General features: G+C 47.9%; 1 protein-coding gene across 4 annotated transcripts in view; it reads left to right on the top strand.

Annotated features, from left to right (window-relative positions):
- The window catches only part of grm8a (glutamate receptor, metabotropic 8a), a 163,374-nt gene that overhangs the window by 88,255 nt on the left and 57,619 nt on the right, over positions 1-17,500 (top strand). For all 4 annotated transcript variants that reach the window (XM_042078880.1, XM_042078881.1, XM_042078883.1 and 1 more), the window contains 3 exons: positions 11,874-12,009; positions 14,119-14,273; positions 15,383-15,520. In XM_042078880.1, coding sequence (XP_041934814.1) covers positions 11,874-12,009; positions 14,119-14,273; positions 15,383-15,520 — 429 coding nt within the window. The remainder of the gene's footprint in view (positions 1-11,873; positions 12,010-14,118; positions 14,274-15,382; positions 15,521-17,500) is intronic.

The following is a 17,500-nucleotide window of genomic DNA, read 5'->3' as shown; positions in this document are numbered from 1 at the left end:
AGAGATTGGAAGTGCTTCTACAATCTTCTTGTATGGATGGAGTGTTATTACATATTCATTACATAGTAATACATGGCACACTACCATTCAAAAGTTTGGAGTCACATAGAAATGTCGTTGTTTTTGATCATTAATGTTGTAAACGACTGTTGTAGAAAGAAATGGCTGATCTAGTGTAGATGACACATCCTCAATGCTTCTATCCTAATGAACATCCTCCTTGATTTGGATAGGTACCCATGGACATTATGTTCCTCAATCTATCCCCTTTAAATAGACGCTGAGGCCATTTTGTGTTCTTATTTGAACTGTAACAAGCTTTTTCATTTTTTATTTATTTATGAATATTATACATGTTGATATCACTTGGCCTCATCATGTAAGTATGTGCAATGTTCATGAGAATTGTTGCCATAAGTAGTATTGCATGATTTACGTAACTGACATAACTGACTCTGTATGAAACACCATTTCAGTTAGTTGTCCCACTTCAATTTTCCAGTGGTGCCCCCCTTCAAAAGTCATTGAAAAAGGGGAATTAATCTGCTAAAGCTAAAAGAATGAGACAGCATTTCGAATGCTTTTATCTGTCACTTGGTCAGGGGTGTCAATGAAATCAATTTAGAAAAATATACCTCCTACACCTTGCTACAGTATGCTAGTCTACTGCAATGGTTGATGGCCAAGCAAAGGTCTGCTATTTAAGTTAATAACCCTGATTTTCAATAATGTTGATATTAAGACATTTAAACGATACATTTTCAAAAAAACTTCCAACTAACAACTGGAAGCTGTTACTGTCAACATGATTATTTACTTTATTTATTAGACATTTTTGAGGAAAGAAATCAGAGGAATTTGATATTATGCATTAGGCTAGATCACTTGTGATTTGCGTTTGTCTGAAAGAAGAATCCTAAAAGGAAATCCTTAAGTTCTCCTACGAGCCAATTAAGGACAAGCCTGTCGTCCGTATGAATAACTCAGCGTTTCACGGTATGAAAATCATTTGCCGGGAAAAGTGCTGGTGTGTGTGAAAGTGAAAAACAAATTGGCTGCAAGTGGCAGTGAGACTGTCCTCATCCGCCACTGAAAAAGACAAGTTCTCATCGTGTGGAAGGGAAACACAAGGGTCTGTGGAACGAGAAAAGAGACTCTGAGCCTCAATCTCCGTAGGACAGAGTGAGCCAACTGAGACTGCAGGGCTGGAATAAAGGATCAGAGAGTAGAGAGTTTTGAAAAAATGTGAGAGAGGGAGAGAGAGTGAGAGAGGGAGAGAAAAGGAGAGAGAGAGGTAGAGAGAGGGAGAGAAAAGGAGAGAGAGAGGTAGAGAGAGGGGGACAAGTGGGGAGAGGAAGGATCAGAGATCGGTGTTAGAACAGCCGGACATCACATTTCGGTGGAGAAAAAACAGGTCAAGCGCAGAGACCAGAGAGAAGGACAGAGCGAGAGACTGATCGGCAAGAAAGAAAAAGCGTCCACTGCCTGATTCTGCAAAAAAAGAAAAGCCCACACAATGAAGAAAACCACAGAGAAGCACTGTCACACAATAGATCCCCCCCCACCCCCACATCCACCCCCCCACACCCACCCACACATCCACCCCCCCCCCCCCCCCCCAATCTCTCAAAACACACTGGAAGCTAGTCGTGTGTGGATACCATGGAAACAGTCATGCAGTCACCCCCGTGCATTGATCTTATTGACGCACTATATCAGACGGACCGCTTTTGAAGGGACGCCGACGAACTGCGCAGGCGCACTCCTGCTCCGGTCTCTCCATTTGTGTGATGGTCCATCTCCAAGCCACACAAGCATGGTGTAAAGGCCCCTACAGGCTACACGTGCCACTGAAGAGGGTTAGAGAGAGAGAGAGAGAGAGAGATAGAGGAAACAGGACCGGAGAGATTTAGAGCATATGTTTTAATGACCTCTTGGGTCGTGACCTCTGCCCCGCCCACTATTGCCGCTGTCAGTGGCACGTCGAGAGAAGGACGTCCCCCCTGGGCGTCTGTGTCACGACCATTAGGAGAGAGGCTTCGTGATGTGGCCCCTACAGGATAATAGCACTGTTGACGAGAGAGGGAGGGAGAGAGAGAGAGAGAGAGAGAGAGAGAGAGAGAGAGAGAGAGAGCAACTGATTGTCTCCCTTCAGATCCCAGAATCCTAGTAGGGGGGTTAGTGCTTGGCCCACTTGCTTTGGAAATCAGTGTGAGTGAGTGTGGGAGTGAACAAGTGTCTGTCTGTGTAAGTATGTCAGTGGACGTGAATGTGACATGGAATGTGCTGTATATAGCTGTGTGTTCATGTCTGGCATTACAGCATGTGTATGTGTTCTGGCATGAGTGAATGTATGCCAACACATTGTACTTATTTGTGTTGTTGCCAATGGATGTGTGTGTGTGTGTGTGTGTGTCTGGTGTGTGTGCGTGTGCGTCTGTGCGTGTGTGCGTGTGTGTGTGTGTACCAGACAGTTTGGAGTAGATCTGACCCTGACCACTCCATCTGTCTGACGTGTGCTCCATATCTCAGCTCACACGGGCTTCCTGCCAACAGTGTGTTTTGTAGAGACGCCGCGGCCCCAATCGCGGCCGGTCGCATCCACCTTCGCTACACCAGGGAAACAGGTGCCCGGTCGCCTTTCACTTGAATCGGGGAGGCAGAGACAGGCGCGAGAGAGCTGACGAGGCAGTTCCACTCGGCATGTGGCGCTCCGTGACGTGACCGGCTCGCCGCCGCCGACCTTGTTCAGAGGCTCAGCAGAGCACCACATGCTTAGTCGCCTCTTCCTCATCCTCTTCCTCCTCCCGCATTGGACACAGGGCAAAGGGGAATTACCTGATCCTCATAACTAAGCAGTGCCTCTTCCGTCCTTCACCCCCCCCCCCCCCCCCCCACCCCACACTTGACTTTATCTTATTTTATGCCAAGACCGAAATGCACTAGGTCACAACAAAGGCGATTTAAAAAACGAAACAGTGCCGTGTGAACATATGCGAACGGCTCATCGTCGTTAACTATGCATGTTAAGTGCTTTGCATCAGTCATAGTAGACAGGGGTAAATCCCCCCCACCCACCCACATGAGGCTGGGGAGAGTAATTGCACCATCTGTAATAATTTGATGGGCGAATCCTCGACTGCCATCGCCTTGTGCGGGCCATGGAGTAACTATGGATATTATCAGGCTCACGTGTCGGTGTTTTCCATATGTGCGAGTTAGGCTGCTCCGCGGTGATATGGGGATTCTTCAGAAGGGGCTTTTTAATGGAGATGAATTATGTTTGGAGGCATTCTGGGACCGTGCTGTGTGAGATGGTTATTGTATTTCATTGTGTGCACAGCAGCATTCCATCTCGGCGGCCTCCAGATTGTTCCCTGTGCTTGCTGCATCAGTGTAATAGCGGATCGGGCAGGGGAAGGCTCTGCAGAGGAAGAGGGTGGGGTGGCTGGGAGTTTAGGGGTCCAGGGACGTTCTGTGTCCTTTCAGAATCCCGCATCATCCCAGGGTCCCGTAGGTGGACCGCCTCGTCTGATTCCACTCACCTCCCTCGGGCCCAAAACATGCTCCATGTCATGGACTCGTCCACCTCCCCAGCACACCTGATCAGACCCCTTTCTCTCATCTCCCAGAGACCTTTCCCCGCCCCCTAAGATGGCTGGCCTTTCAGATGTTGAGCTGCCCTAATCTCCCCCAGCCCTGAACAAGAGGAGGGTAATGAGAAGATTTCCCGACTTAATGCTTTCTCTCCACCGCTTGTGCCGCCACCGCTCACTCGCTCACTCGCTCGTTCTCTCGCTCGTTCTCTCGCTCGTTCGCTCGCTACGCGCTCTCGTCCCCCCACCCACGTCTCCCTCTCACGCCTGACTTCCTGCGTTTTTTCCCCCCTTCTGTTCGGGCTGCCGCCGACGTAAACACTAATGACACCCGCCTCGCAGGCCTGCATTGTTCAAACACTGTCATTTCCGTCGGTCGCCGGTGATTACCTTTGTTCCCTACTGACCCTGCAGGGCTCCCTTAACGCCACTGCAAAACTGAGCTGCCTCGGAAAGGAAGAGGGAGAGACAGAGAGATAGAGAGAGAGAGAGAGAGAGGGAGAGAGAGGGAGAGAGAGACAGAGAGAGAGAGTGATGGAGAGAAAGAGAGACAGAGAGAGAGAGTAATGGAGAGAAAGAGAGATAGGGAAGGAGAGAGAGGGGGGAGAGGGAGAGAGAAAGAGAGAGAGGGAAGGAGAGAGAGGGGGGAGAGAGAGAGGGAGAGACAGAGAGAGAGAGTGATGGAGAGAAAGAGAGAGAAGGAAGGAGAGAGAGGGGGGAGAGAGAGAGAGGGAGAGATCCAAACATGATTTCATTCCACCTACCCATCGCGTTAAGGCCGTGTTGCCTCAATGGCAAGGTTCGATTTACATTTTTACAGGAAATGCAATGCCTCAGTGCGAGGGAGCTTCTGATGAGATTGGAGAGGTGAGAGGGAATTTGTCCAAATCTCCAGACTGCATAGAATAGAGAGTCGGGGAAAGTGGGGTGTGGGGGAGCACAGGGAAAAAAGAAAGAAATGAGATCCTTTGGATTCTCTGGAGGATAAATCTATCAACTGGAAGAAAAAAAGCAGACAGGACGCCGCAGTGGTAATGTAGGGAGCTTTCATTCTCGGTGTGACCTTCAGCCGTGGCTGTCGTGTCCTGATTTCAGATGCTCCCCAGCCCTCTTCCTGCGTCACCCCCCCCCCCCCCCCCACACATCTCCCGATAGCCAGGTCGCATCTATTGACCTCCAAGATGTGGCAAAAGATCAGAGGGACTATTGATGACATCGTGCACAGATCGGAGGTCGGTCAGCCCTTGACTCAGTCGCTGTGCCTTGACGTGGCACCTTGCTCTTGGTCTCATATGCCGGCCGGAGGGAAGGAGGCTGCCCGCCTTCCCAAAAAGCCCTGATCTTCGATGAGAGACTACTGAACTCATCCCCCCCAAAAACTTGGCCGCGCACCTTTCACGATCGAGATGTTCTGATCTCAAGAGTCTCTCTCTCTCTCCTGAGAGCATCTTCCGAGTGCCGTTTGTTGTGTGCAGTTGAAAAATCCACTCCACACCAATTATCCTCCTGCTGGTGGGTTTGTGATGAAAGAGCCCGGTCGCGGCGGCGTGCGCTGTGGTTCAAGGCGTAAACTAGCCACCACTTCAAAGGGCCCCTGCTTCACACTCCTCATTATCCCACAAATTGTAGCGGAGAAGTGAACTTTTATCTGCCTTTTCCACCTAGATATACACTTATGAGTCGTTTTAGGCAGTGCTTGCAGTGTCGTTCGGTGAGTTTTTTTGCTGGAGAGCTATACCTCATGAAAGATTATAATGAAAGCCAGTTAATGGGTTTAATATATGCAAGGCATCACTTTGTGGTGCTAAAATGTTGACAAAAAGGCTGTATGTTGTACCAGTGGATCTCATTGGCACAAGCTTAAACCAGTCCTTGGATTAAGAAGTCATTTATTTTGAAATTGAGATTTCTCATTGCAAACTTTAGGCTGGATCCAGAGCTTGAAGTAATCCCTGCTTTGGGAGGCTGCCATTGCCTATTCGTCTCCAGCGTCTATAGTGTGCCAGGGACTGTTTGCTTGGGAAAGGGTTCCATTTGGCTGTGTGTAGGAGGACACAAGCGAGATTTCACGCTTTACCATTGTACACACACGCTTTAGCATGTGGCTGTGCTAGTGCGCTTTGTCACCACGCACCCGTGCCTGTGCGCACGTGGGTGTTTGTGTGGTGGCATGTTGAATAAACACCCTGGCCGGGATTGTGTGTCAATGTGTGTCAGTGCGAGGGGTAAAAAGAACTCACATTCACAACTGTGCCAGTCTGAAAGCGCTCGTGGCAAACGGGAACCGGTAGCATGTGGAGGTGTTGTTTTTGCCACGAGGCAGCAAACCTTAAGGCCACTGCATAGGGTATCACAGAAAAAGGCTTCAAATAAATTACTGTGCATCTCTCTCTCTCTCTCCCTCTCCCCCCTCTCTCTTTCTCTCTCTCTCTTTTTCTCTCTCTTTCTTTCTCTCCCTCTCTCTCTCTCTCTCTCCTCCACTCCCTTCACTCATTCTCTTTCAATTGCTCTCCCTTTTCGTATGCATGCACTTTTCGCTGGCTCTCACTGACAATTTCCCTGCATTCACAGGGGAAGCCTAATGCACGCTAACTGCAGGGACCTGTTGAAAAATGGCCTCCTTTCTTGCCACTGGGGGTTGTCCCAACGATGTTGCTTTAGATGGCGGGTGGATGAGGATGAGCAGGGCGAACTGGGGAATAACGAAAACACACCTGGTGTAGCGGCGGCAGTAACGGAGTTCGACTACGCCACCCCAGGGTCTAACCCGGAGAACTGTAAATGACTAAGACTTCTATCAAACTAGATGTACCGCAGAGCGGTACAAAATATGACCGCCGCCCAGTCCAGCACATGTTTTCCACAAAAATAAGTCACGCTGAAAGGCATATATGATTCTAACTGTCTCACTGAATTGCATTATGCACACTCAATTCTCACTGGTATCTGCTAGACAACAAGTACCAAAACATGATTAGTTCATAGATTTCACATGTAAAATTCATTTTATACAACCCCACCCCCATCTTGCCTGTTCATAATTCTGAGAAATTCTTGAATTGTGTGCATGTGTGCGTGTACATGTTTATGTTTATGTGTGGGTGGGTGGGTGGGTGTGTGTGCGTGCATGTGCATGTGCTTGTGTGTTTGGCTGTTTATGTGCCTGTGTGTGTGCATGTGCATGCATGCGTATATATGTCTACTGTGTGAGTATGTGTCATACGTAGGATTACTGTGAATGTATGTGTGTGCGTGTGTATCTGTTTATGCACATATGTGCATATGGAATGGGTTTACATGACCCCTGGAGGCAAACATACGCAAAAAATTGGTCATCCTAGGCCCTACGGTTCTCAAGATATTCACAGAAAACTGTGTCTGCCCTACCCTCCTTTCGGGGGGTCCAGTCCAGCGGGGGGGCTACAGATCAAAATGAAAAATGATGGTTCCATGCTATCCATATGGGGTTATATGCCCACCAAGTTTCGTGTACCCCGGTCTTTCAGTGTCCCAGGAATCCTTGTTGGTGTACAGTCACTAAATGTACACAGAAATTATTTTATTGTAAGGCCCCCCATGAACGAAAGTCCACGAAACTTGGCATGCATTCGGAGGGTGTCATAATGATCCTACACTTTCAATTTCGTGCAGTTTTGACCATGTCAGCCAGAGATATTGTGATGAAAACACCTAATGTTTTACTTTTTAATTTTTAACTAGGTGGCGCTATACATGAAATAAGTGGTAATGGGATAGGTTGACATGGCCCCTTAAGACCAACATACAAAAAAAAAGGTGGACCTCCTAGTCCCTACAGTTCTCGAGATATTCACAGAAAACTGTCTCCGGCCACCTACAGGCCAGTTGGTGTTTAGGAACATAAATTCACTTATTGTGTGGCCCCCCATGAACGGAATTTCACGAAACTTGGTGTGCATTCAGAGGGTGTCATAATGATCCTACACTTCCAATTTCGTGCAGTTTTGACTATGTTAGGTCTCAGGTTATGATTGGCCACCAAAGACATAATGTGAGCCAACCACGAACTGGATAGAAAAGAAGAGAGCCAACCATAACCAAATGAGAAGGGGGATGGCTGGATTCAACCCCAGTCCATCCTGCCACACTGGCACGTTCTCTCCCTGTACCTTTGTGTTTTGATCACTTCTTTTTGTTGGCCCTCATAATCACCTCCTGCCTCTACACACACACCACACACACACATACACACACACACACACACACACACACACACACACACACACACACACACAGAATATGCTGAGAAAACGAGGGAAGGGGGGGGGGGGGGTCTGCAGCATAATGGATGGATATAATAACCTGCTGCAATAATGGTGCAGTTTTTTCGAGAAATTCGCAGCACGCTAAAACAGTGCTGCTTAATCATGCATCTATGCCTGTGGAATGAAGCACTGGAGAAAGCAGAGAGAGAGAGAGAGTGAGAACAAAGAGAAATTGCATTAAACATGAACTTGATTGGAGTGTTTTTACAGTATGCTCCACAGAGTGGCTCTGTCCCCCATCACCTCTAACACAGATCCTATCAGGCTTCACCCAGAGCCACTGGGGATGATGAGGGCCTCCTGAGGGAGCTCAGTGACTGGGCTACGCACCGTGGAACCACTGGCTGAAGAGCCACATCACTACGACAACAACAACAGCCACATCACTACGACAACAATAACAGCCACATCACTACAACAACAACTAGATGTACCGCAGAGCGGTACAAAATATGACCGCCGCCCAGTCCAGCATATTTTTTCCAGAAAAATAAGTCACGCTTGTCAAATTGTGTTCATTTCCTACTTTGTTCCTTTTTTGTGTGTTTGTAATTGAGTGTCTGCGTCTGTCTGTGTGTGGTTGTTTTTGTATATGTGTTTTGTTTGTGTTTTTTTGTGTGTGAGTGTGTGTGCGTGTGTTTGTGTATGTAGGTGTGTTTGTATGTGTGGGTGCATGTGTGTGTGTTTGTATGTGTGTTTATGTGTTTGTGTGCGTGTTTGTGCGTGTCGTGTGTGTGCATGTATGTGTGTGTGCATGTGTAGTGTGTGTGTGTGTGTTTGTATGTGTGTGTGTGTGTGTGCGCATGTGTGTGTGTGTGTATGTGTACATAAATAAAGCAAATCAGGGAACCACCTACTCTTTGCGATAAGTGCCATGGGATCTTTAACAACCATGGTGAGTCAGGACCTCAATTTAACATTCATGCAAAGGAAAACATCTCTTGCAGAACAGTGTCCCTGTCACTGCAATAGGACATTGGGATTGATATTTATGACCGCCGCGCAGCGAAGCGGGGGTCATATAGGTTTAGTCAGATTTTTTTTTTTTTTTCTTTTTTTTTTTTCTTTTTCGCATGTCCAAATTTCCGTCAAAGATTCCCGGGACACTGAAAGACCAGGGTAGACTAAACTTGGTGGGCATGTAACCCCATATGAATAGCATGGAACCATCGTTTTGATCTGTAGCTCCCCCCGCTGGACTGCCCCCCCCCCGAAAGGAGGGTAGGGCAGACACAGTTTTCTGTGAATATTTCGAGAACCGTAAGGTTTAGGAGGACCATTTTTTTTGTATGTTGATCTCAAGGGGCCATGTCAACCCATTCCATAACCACTCATTTCATGAAAAAGAAAAAAAATAAATCTGACTAAACCTATATGACCGCCGCTTCGCTGTGCGGCGGTCATTATAACACATTGTGTTTATTTGAGTCTGCTCCTTGAGGATTTTTCGGTAGGAAAGGTCTAAAAAAAACGCAGATACTTTTAAATGAAAATTGGACCTTAACACATGCTGTAGCTCTACAAAACGTTGACTTGAAATTTGTCTTGTAACTTGTCTCCAAGTTAGCATTAGCTCAATGTTGCTTATTGTGCCACCGGAAAAACCAATATGAAGTTGGGAAATGATTGATGGTTACCTAAACAAGTAATGGAGTGACTAACTGCACAATAAGCAGCTAAGGCAAGACTAACCTTATCATTCAGTCATTTTTATCAATTAATGAACCAAACTCTTTTCAAATTGATCACGATAAATCATTTTTGAGGTAATAAGTGAGGATATGAATGAAATGAAATTGAAAGGATTGATGGAAGTAAAAAAGTAAGAAACTTCAGTTAATTACTAAATAAATAGATAGACAAAAAGACTATCTCATCCAGTTAATCAATCAGTTAATCAATAAGTCACCCGGAAATTGGTCCCAATGAATCACTTAAGTCAGTGACTGTGTTTTTTTACTTTTTAAAGAAAACTTGTACAGTTGGTATAGAGAAGAAAAAAGAGAGAGGGGTATAGAGAGAGAAAAAAAAGATCATTGCAACCGCTTCATATCGACCCCTAGAAATAAATTGTGCTCCTCATCAGTCTTTCCATACTGTACGTTTGAGTGGGCATGTGAGCACAGATCTGATTAGATAAGTCACGTTTCATAAGGCCCTGATAATCAAATCATTAAAGATTAATGGAGACCGCTCGACTTTCTGTCGCTGTTACACTAGGAACCATTCAATTATCACAGACGTCAAATGGGCCACTTAATTCACACGCAAATGGAGCTAGATTCAGTGGTGGTGGCCGGAGGTCCCATTCCTTTGAAACACACAAATCGTGGCACTGACTCACTGGATGTCTCCGCCACTGATGTCCAGTGACTCTTTCTCTCTCTCTCTCTCTCCCACACACACACACACACACACACACACACACACACATACACACATACACACATACTCAAATCACAGGTTTTGAAATGGGTGGGATGGAGCTCGCTTAACTTTGGCTTCTGATGGTTGCCTCAGAAACATGAAAGTATTTTATGAGCTGGAAGACCAGTGACAAGGCGTGGAATCGTCAACATGGAGCAGCACCACCACCACCAGATGTCACTGTTTCCCCAAAAACCGTCCCCCGTTTCTTTTCCCCTCAGAGGTGACAAAATAAGCTCAGGCTCACAGGAAGAAGCTGCCTGGAAATGCTGCAATGCTGATGTCTGCGCCGGCCACATCCCACGTGCAAGGATTACAAGGGGAAATTGTTACCAGTCAGCCCTGTTAGGTAAACGCGTGCTGTTTGCGCCAAAGCCTCCCCCCACCACCACCACCCCACTCCCACACACCTCCTCAAAAGAAGACTAGGAAGAGAGGAGGAAACGCATGAGGACGAAGGAGGGAGCGTGCTGCTTTGAAAAGCACCAAAAGCCTTGAATGCTAATTTGTCGTCTTTGATAGTCTTGCATTTCCTGAGACATGAAAGGATGCTTTTTTTATTTGCTTGTTTTGGAAAGGGGGGGAAACAAAGACAGAACTTGTCAACAGTAAGTGGGAGCCCCTTACTGCAGCTAGGTGTGTCTGTGTGTCAAAAAGCGCAAAACAAATGCCGCTCACAGTGTCTGCTGTCTTCTCTTAGCGGTGACGGCCGATTGATGGACATACTGTACTTGCAGCACCGAATGCGGCATTCTCCTCAAGCGTCTCTGACTTATGTGTGGCTTGTTATTAAACAATCTGTTTGAGCTGGACGCAGGTAGCACCACACTCCCCCAGACCATCTCCACCCAACCACACCCGCACCTCCACTACACTGATTATCAATTCCCCGCCGCCACCCAGGAACACCAACTAGTGTACCCAACAAACGTGATCGCATAATGACATGGTGGGCACAGCAGAAGGAAATGCCACACAGCGATGGCATGGTTGTGTGCAGGGTGTGTGTGTGTGTGTGTGTGTGTGTGTGTGTGGGGTCACAGCAGACCGCAGATGACTCCTGAAGGGGGTATTAATTTGGGATAATTACTATTTGTCATGAGGACGGGGAGTGGACGTGGTGTTTTGTGAGCGAGCGAGGGAGCGGCGCACTGATTAAGTACAGTAATAGAGAGGGGCTGAAGACGGCCCAGATGCTCATTAAAATGAACTGTAACTGCAGGGACTGTGCAGAGGAACGGGAGGGTCCATCACTCACGCCCATTTGAGCCACTAATGACATAATGGCGCTCGCTGAGGATGATGAAGAGGTATAACTGGCTGGCGTTAAATGTATGAATGAGCACTTTGTCCCCTCTCAATATGGCCTGTCATATCCTGTTTGTGTCGGGTGTGCGCTTTAACTTCCGAAGGGGTTTTCGCTGTCGAGCGATAAGAGAGGACCACTTAATTTTTAATTCTTTGTGGAAACGCACAATGTGTCTGCAGTCATGGTTGCACTCCTTCTCACTCTCTCTCTCTTCCTCCCTCTCTCTCTCTCTTTTAGGTGGTGTGTGCATTGCGCAGTCGCTAAAGATACCCCGTGAGCCGAAATCAGGCGAGTTTTTCAAGATCATCGACCGGCTGATGGAGACCCCCAACGCTCGGGCCATCATCATGTTTGCAAACGAGGATGACATCAGGTGAGCCCTTCCCAGATGTGACCTCTGACCTTTTTGCCAGAGTCGTCAGCGGATTGTTTACCCACAGGGAATAGACCTCTCCAGAATAAGTCCCGCCTCCGTAACTTCCGTATCCATCCAACTTCCGGGCGTCGATTGTCTATGGGAAATAACATGGCGTTTCGAAATATCATACTGGTAAAACATCTGTAGGTAGCAAAGTAGAAAAAGCTGCTGGGCAGATTGGCCTACACACTTCTAGTTTCCACTGGATTTTTTGATTGTCGGTGCCGTTTAAGTAGTATACTATAGACTATACTACTTAAACGGCACCGAAAATCAGAAAATCCAGTCACCTACAGAGTTTGACAGGTACGATCTTTCAAAACACCATGTTATTTCCCATAGACATTTGACGACCGAAGGTTGGATGGATACAGAAGTTAGGAGGCGGGACTTATTCTGGAGAGGTCTATGTCTGAAACGGAGGGGAGGGAGGGAGGGAGGGGGCAGGAGGTGGGAGGTGGCAAAAGGGGAGGGGTAGAAAATCAGGTGCAAAGGGAAAGAGAGAAGAATAGAGGTGGATAACAGGTGAGCAGCAGGAAAACAAGAAAAAAACTAGAGAGAGAGAGAGAGGAGTGACAGAAAATAAAACAGAGTGAAAGTGAAAGTTATGGGGGGCAGAAAGTGGGTAATGCAGGGACTAAGGCAGGGAGGTTGATGATGAGGAAGGGATGAGAAGAAGAGAGTGGTATTGAGAGAGAGAGAGAGTGTGAGAGTGAAAGAGAGATTTGAGGCAGCCACTGAGACAGCAGTTATGTCTCCATTAAGCCTGTGACTCTCCCAACTAACACAGTGTCCTCCCTTTACTTAAGCATTTCCTCTCCAGCAATAATAATGGCCCCTCTCGCTTACCATAAATGAACACAAAACGTGCAGTGCCTCCTCCACAAAAAACACAAAATAATGGTAGTGACACAGAGTGAGGTGGGTGGAGGGAGGGAGGGAGGGAGGGATAAAAAGGAGGAAAAAAGAGTGGAAAAAAGAGGAGGATGAAGGAAAGCAAGGCTTCCTGCGCCTGCAGGAAGGGAATGCTCCCGTTTCTACAGTACATCCTGCTCCGCGCCGCGCAGGTCTGATTGGGCCCACAGAGCTTTGCCTGAGCTGAGCCTGTTACGTAAGCCGGCCCCCGAGGACCAGCTCTCATCAGCTCTCTGGTGCTGCCTGGGTTGGGAGCAGGGCAGAGAGAGAGAGGAGAGAGAGAGAGAGAGAGAGAGAGAGAGAGAGAGAGAAGAGAGAGAGAGAGAGAGAGAGAGAGAGAGAGAGAGAGAGACAGAAAGAGACAGAGAGAGGAAGAGAAGGGTCCCACCAAGGCACCAAGGGATCTGCTGCTGGACTTAATGGAAAGTTGAAAGTGTGACCATGGTGGATGTGGGATGCGGCAATATATGCTTACTTGAAGACATTTCTGGGAACCATTAAATGTAATATCTAATGGTCTACATCCTTAGCAGACCCTATGGATTTGTGGGAAGCAGAGAACACAGCTAAGGGTATTGGTTCTTTTCCCATCGTGCATATAAACTGTAACAATAAATAAATGGGTTGCATGGCTACTTATGTTGCTATTTGGTGTGCTAGTTGATAAAAAACATTTTTTTCCCTTTCTGCACGAAAAGTTGGGAAAAAAAGTAGAGTAGTTTGAAGTAAGTAGAGACCAGCTCGCAAGAGGAGAAATAGAACGGATGTGTACTGAAAAAGGAACAGTTCATGCTACCAAGTGATAAAAGCATTTTCAAAGCGAGGCATGTGATTGAACTCTGTAGGTAAACGTCTCCTCATCTCTCCAGGCTCCTCCTCGAACACCAAGATCTGATAAGTTCATACAATTTAAACTTGATGAATATTAGCTTATTATTTCACACGATTAGTAAATTGGTCAGTGCTACCTCTTTTATGCATTTACTGGATAGAGAGATTGTAGCAGTAATAATTCATCTGTCATTCAATAATAATTATGGTCAGAGGAATAATACATTTCTTATCCATTCTTTCTTTCTTTCTTTCTTTCTTTCTTTCCCTCTTTTTGTGTTTCTTTCTTCAACTACTATGCTCCTGTCTTCCACACAGACGAGTCCTGGATGCTGCCAGGCGCAGGAACCACACGGGTCACTTCCTGTGGGTGGGCTCTGACAGCTGGGGCTCCAAGATCTCGCCGGTGGTGGGCCAGGAGGACGTGGCCGAGGGAGCCATCACCATCCTGCCCAAGCGCGCCTCCGTCGATGGTAAGAGGCTCACCAGAGCACCCTGGGAAGGGAAGGAGAGAGGAGGGGAGGCGAGGAGGCTGAGGTGGGGTGCTCTGGGGTGGGTTGTTGTCAGAAGGGGGTTAAAAAACGTCACCTCTACACTCTCCTGGGTATTTGCTTCCTGATAGGTGTTATCACACGATTGGATAAGACCTTCTACTCCAGGGGCGAGAGTGAGAGAGAGAGAGAAAGAGTATGAGAGAGAGAGAGAGAGAGAGAGAGAGAGAGAGAGAGAGATTAAAGAGGTCTTTTATAGGGATTTTCTTATAGTATAGCATGTGACAGAGGAAGTGAGCGAGATATAGAGAGAGAAAGAGAGAAAGACAGAGAGCAAGAAAGAGAGAGAAAGAAAGAAAGAGAGAGAGAAATAGAGAGAAGAAAGAGAGCAAGAGAGAGAAAGAGAGAGAGAGAGGTCTTTTATAGGCTTTTCTTATTTGGTATTCTCCAAGAGCGCAACCACTCTCTGTGTTACTGTGCCCTCTCCAGCCGGGCTTAGTGCCCAGATCAGGGAGGGGGCTGTTATCTGCCTCACTCCCACTGGGCTCTGTGTTATGGGTGGCTGAGTAGCGGTTAGCGCCACTGCCGCTACGCTAGAAGACTCTAGTGTTAGCGCACACAGAGCTGCTTGTAGCCAGCAAAGGCCCTAATGAGTCACACACACACACACACACACACGTATACAAGCTCAGACAATGATGAGACGCCCACACACTAACACACGCACACAAACACACGCACAATCGTACATGCCTGCATGTGTGCACACACGCACACGGAGTGACAGAGGCGATTCTCTTGGGGTACATCTTGACGATGTGTCCCCAATTAGCACGCCTTTTGCTAGAACCCATTAGATAATTGTATCCTTAGGGGGAGAGACAGTTATGCGTATAGACTGCGTAAATGACAACTGCTTGTTTCTCTTGTCCTTCTTGATTGTTCTCGTCGTGAGTAGGAGGGATGGCGTGAAGTCATGGACAATGCTTTTCACTCACTCCTCTCTGTTTTACTCTTTCTCTCTCTCTTTTCATTTCTTCTTTCACATCTTTTACCCCACCCTCCTCCTCCTCCTCCTTCTCCTCCTCCAGCTTTCGATCGCTACTTCAAGAGCCGCTCGCTGTCCAACAACAGGAGGAACGTGTGGTTCGCCGAGTTCTGGGAGGAGAACTTCAACTGCAAGCTGGGAATGCACGGCAAACGACCCGGAAGCCCCAAAAAATGCACAGGTAGAGTGGAACAAGAGAGGTAGACAGAGAGAGAGAGAGAAAGAGAGAGAGCGAGAGGGAGAGAGAGAGAGAGAGAGATGACTGTGATTGTACCTTGGCTGAACCGTGGGGGAGATGGCCTTGGTCATTCATAATTCAGAAGACGGACCGGCGTGTTCTCACGCAATGCAACAGACGCCGGGCCACAGAGGAGGAAAAGGCTTTCTCTTCTGACTACTTCCTGTTCTTTTTTATTAAATAAAGTGAAGAAAAACAGAAGAAAAAATGACAGGAGAGAGGGACGGGGGGCTGTTCTGTGTGTGTGTGTGTGTGTGTATGTGTGTGTGTGTGTGTGTGTGTATGTGTGTGTGTGTGTGTGTGTGTGTGTGTGTATGTGTGTGTGTGTGCGCGGTGACAGTTTGCAGGCAGTCTGGCGTTAGTGAAGGGCCTTTCTTGCATGAATGGTCTTGGTGTACGATGGCGAGGCGTGCATATCGCCCTTAGTCCATGCCCAGACGCACGCACGCATCGCCTTTAGCCCGTGCCCAGACGCGCGCCCATCGCCCTTACTCCATGCCCAGACGACATTTGGACTCTTTCCAGTGTCTGATTTCATCACACCTCGCTAAGCGCACCCCGGCAACGTGTGCAAACTCGCTCTCACACACACACACACACACACACACACAGACACACACACACACACACACACACACCGTGTGCAAACTAAAGGTCTCCCGAAACGTGCTGAGAAGGGAGGGTGAGCGAACGAAAAAACGAGTGAGCAGGCAGGCAGGCGAACGACACAGTGCAACTGAGGGATTTGAAAACGGAAAATGATGAGGGGAAAAATAGACAAAGAACTCAAGACTCGCCAGCAGTATGTCTAACCATATTCTGCTCTCTCTCTCTCTCTCTCTCTCTCTCCCTCTTTCTCCCTCTCTCACTCTTTCTCTCTCTTTCCCTCTTTCCTTCCTATCAGTACCTCTCACCCTTTCACTTGCTCTCTTCCCTCCATCCTCCTCTCCTCCTCTCCCCCCCGGTCTGTCCATCACCGTGGTGAAGCCCTGGGGGCAGGCGATGTGTGAGCGCGAGCAGGGCTCAGGCACTGGCCCGGACCACAGAGGGCTCTCGTGGGCTGAAGGCACACATGCCTCAGACAGGCAGCCAGCCGGGGAACAGGCGGCCGTGAGTCAGGGAGCTAATTTGGGAGCTCGGGATCTGAGGCGAGGAGAGGACAGCCAGGGAGAGAGGGGGGGGGGGGGGCGGGGGGAGAGAGAGATGGAGAGAGAGAGTGAGTGAAAGAGATCAAAACCAAGGGAGGATATGAGGCACACAGAATTGGAGAAATGGAGAGAGAGAGAGAGAGAGAGACACGCAGAGAATCTGAGAGAAAGTCTCAGAATAAAGATGGAGAGAAAAACATAGAGTAAGAGAATGAGAGAAAATGTGTGGCAAGAGGAAAAGAGAGAGAGAGAGAGAAAGAGAGTGTTATGGTTATGTCAGAGCGTGCGTGTGTGTATTTCTCTCCGGCGGTGTGTGACACACAGCACACAACGAGAACAGCGCAGACGGGTTGGGGTGGGGGGATCTTATCTACGTCCACCACAGTCCACTCAGCTGAGCAGAGCAGAGGCCGCGAAAACGAGACAGAAACGTCGGCCTGTTTACCAGAGGGAAACATGGAGCAGGTCAAGCAAAGACTGCCGAGCAGTCAGCTCACTGCCATGTTAGTTTTCCAGGAACAAAAGCCGACAGGGACAAACGGACGACCTCTACCACTGATACGCTGGCTCCAGTGGTGCTGCAGTGGCAGAGCTGCCATACCTGTCGGCCACCTGAGGGGATGTTATCAGTGGAGTGGCCATCGTGGCATGTTTGTGCCAGCATACAGAAGACGTACATGCCACAGGCATGGGGGTACTCGTGCGTTGGGAAGATTCGAGGTGCACTGTAGATATCATGACTTATAGCCTCAGTGAGAAAGATAACTTTGTTGAA

This window comes from Alosa sapidissima, chromosome 22 (genome assembly GCF_018492685.1).
Source record: "Alosa sapidissima isolate fAloSap1 chromosome 22, fAloSap1.pri, whole genome shotgun sequence".
In the NCBI taxonomy this organism is placed as follows: domain Eukaryota; kingdom Metazoa; phylum Chordata; class Actinopteri; order Clupeiformes; family Clupeidae; genus Alosa; species Alosa sapidissima.
The sequence above is the reverse complement of the archived record's forward strand: the minus strand, read 5'-3'. Positions and strand labels throughout refer to the sequence as shown.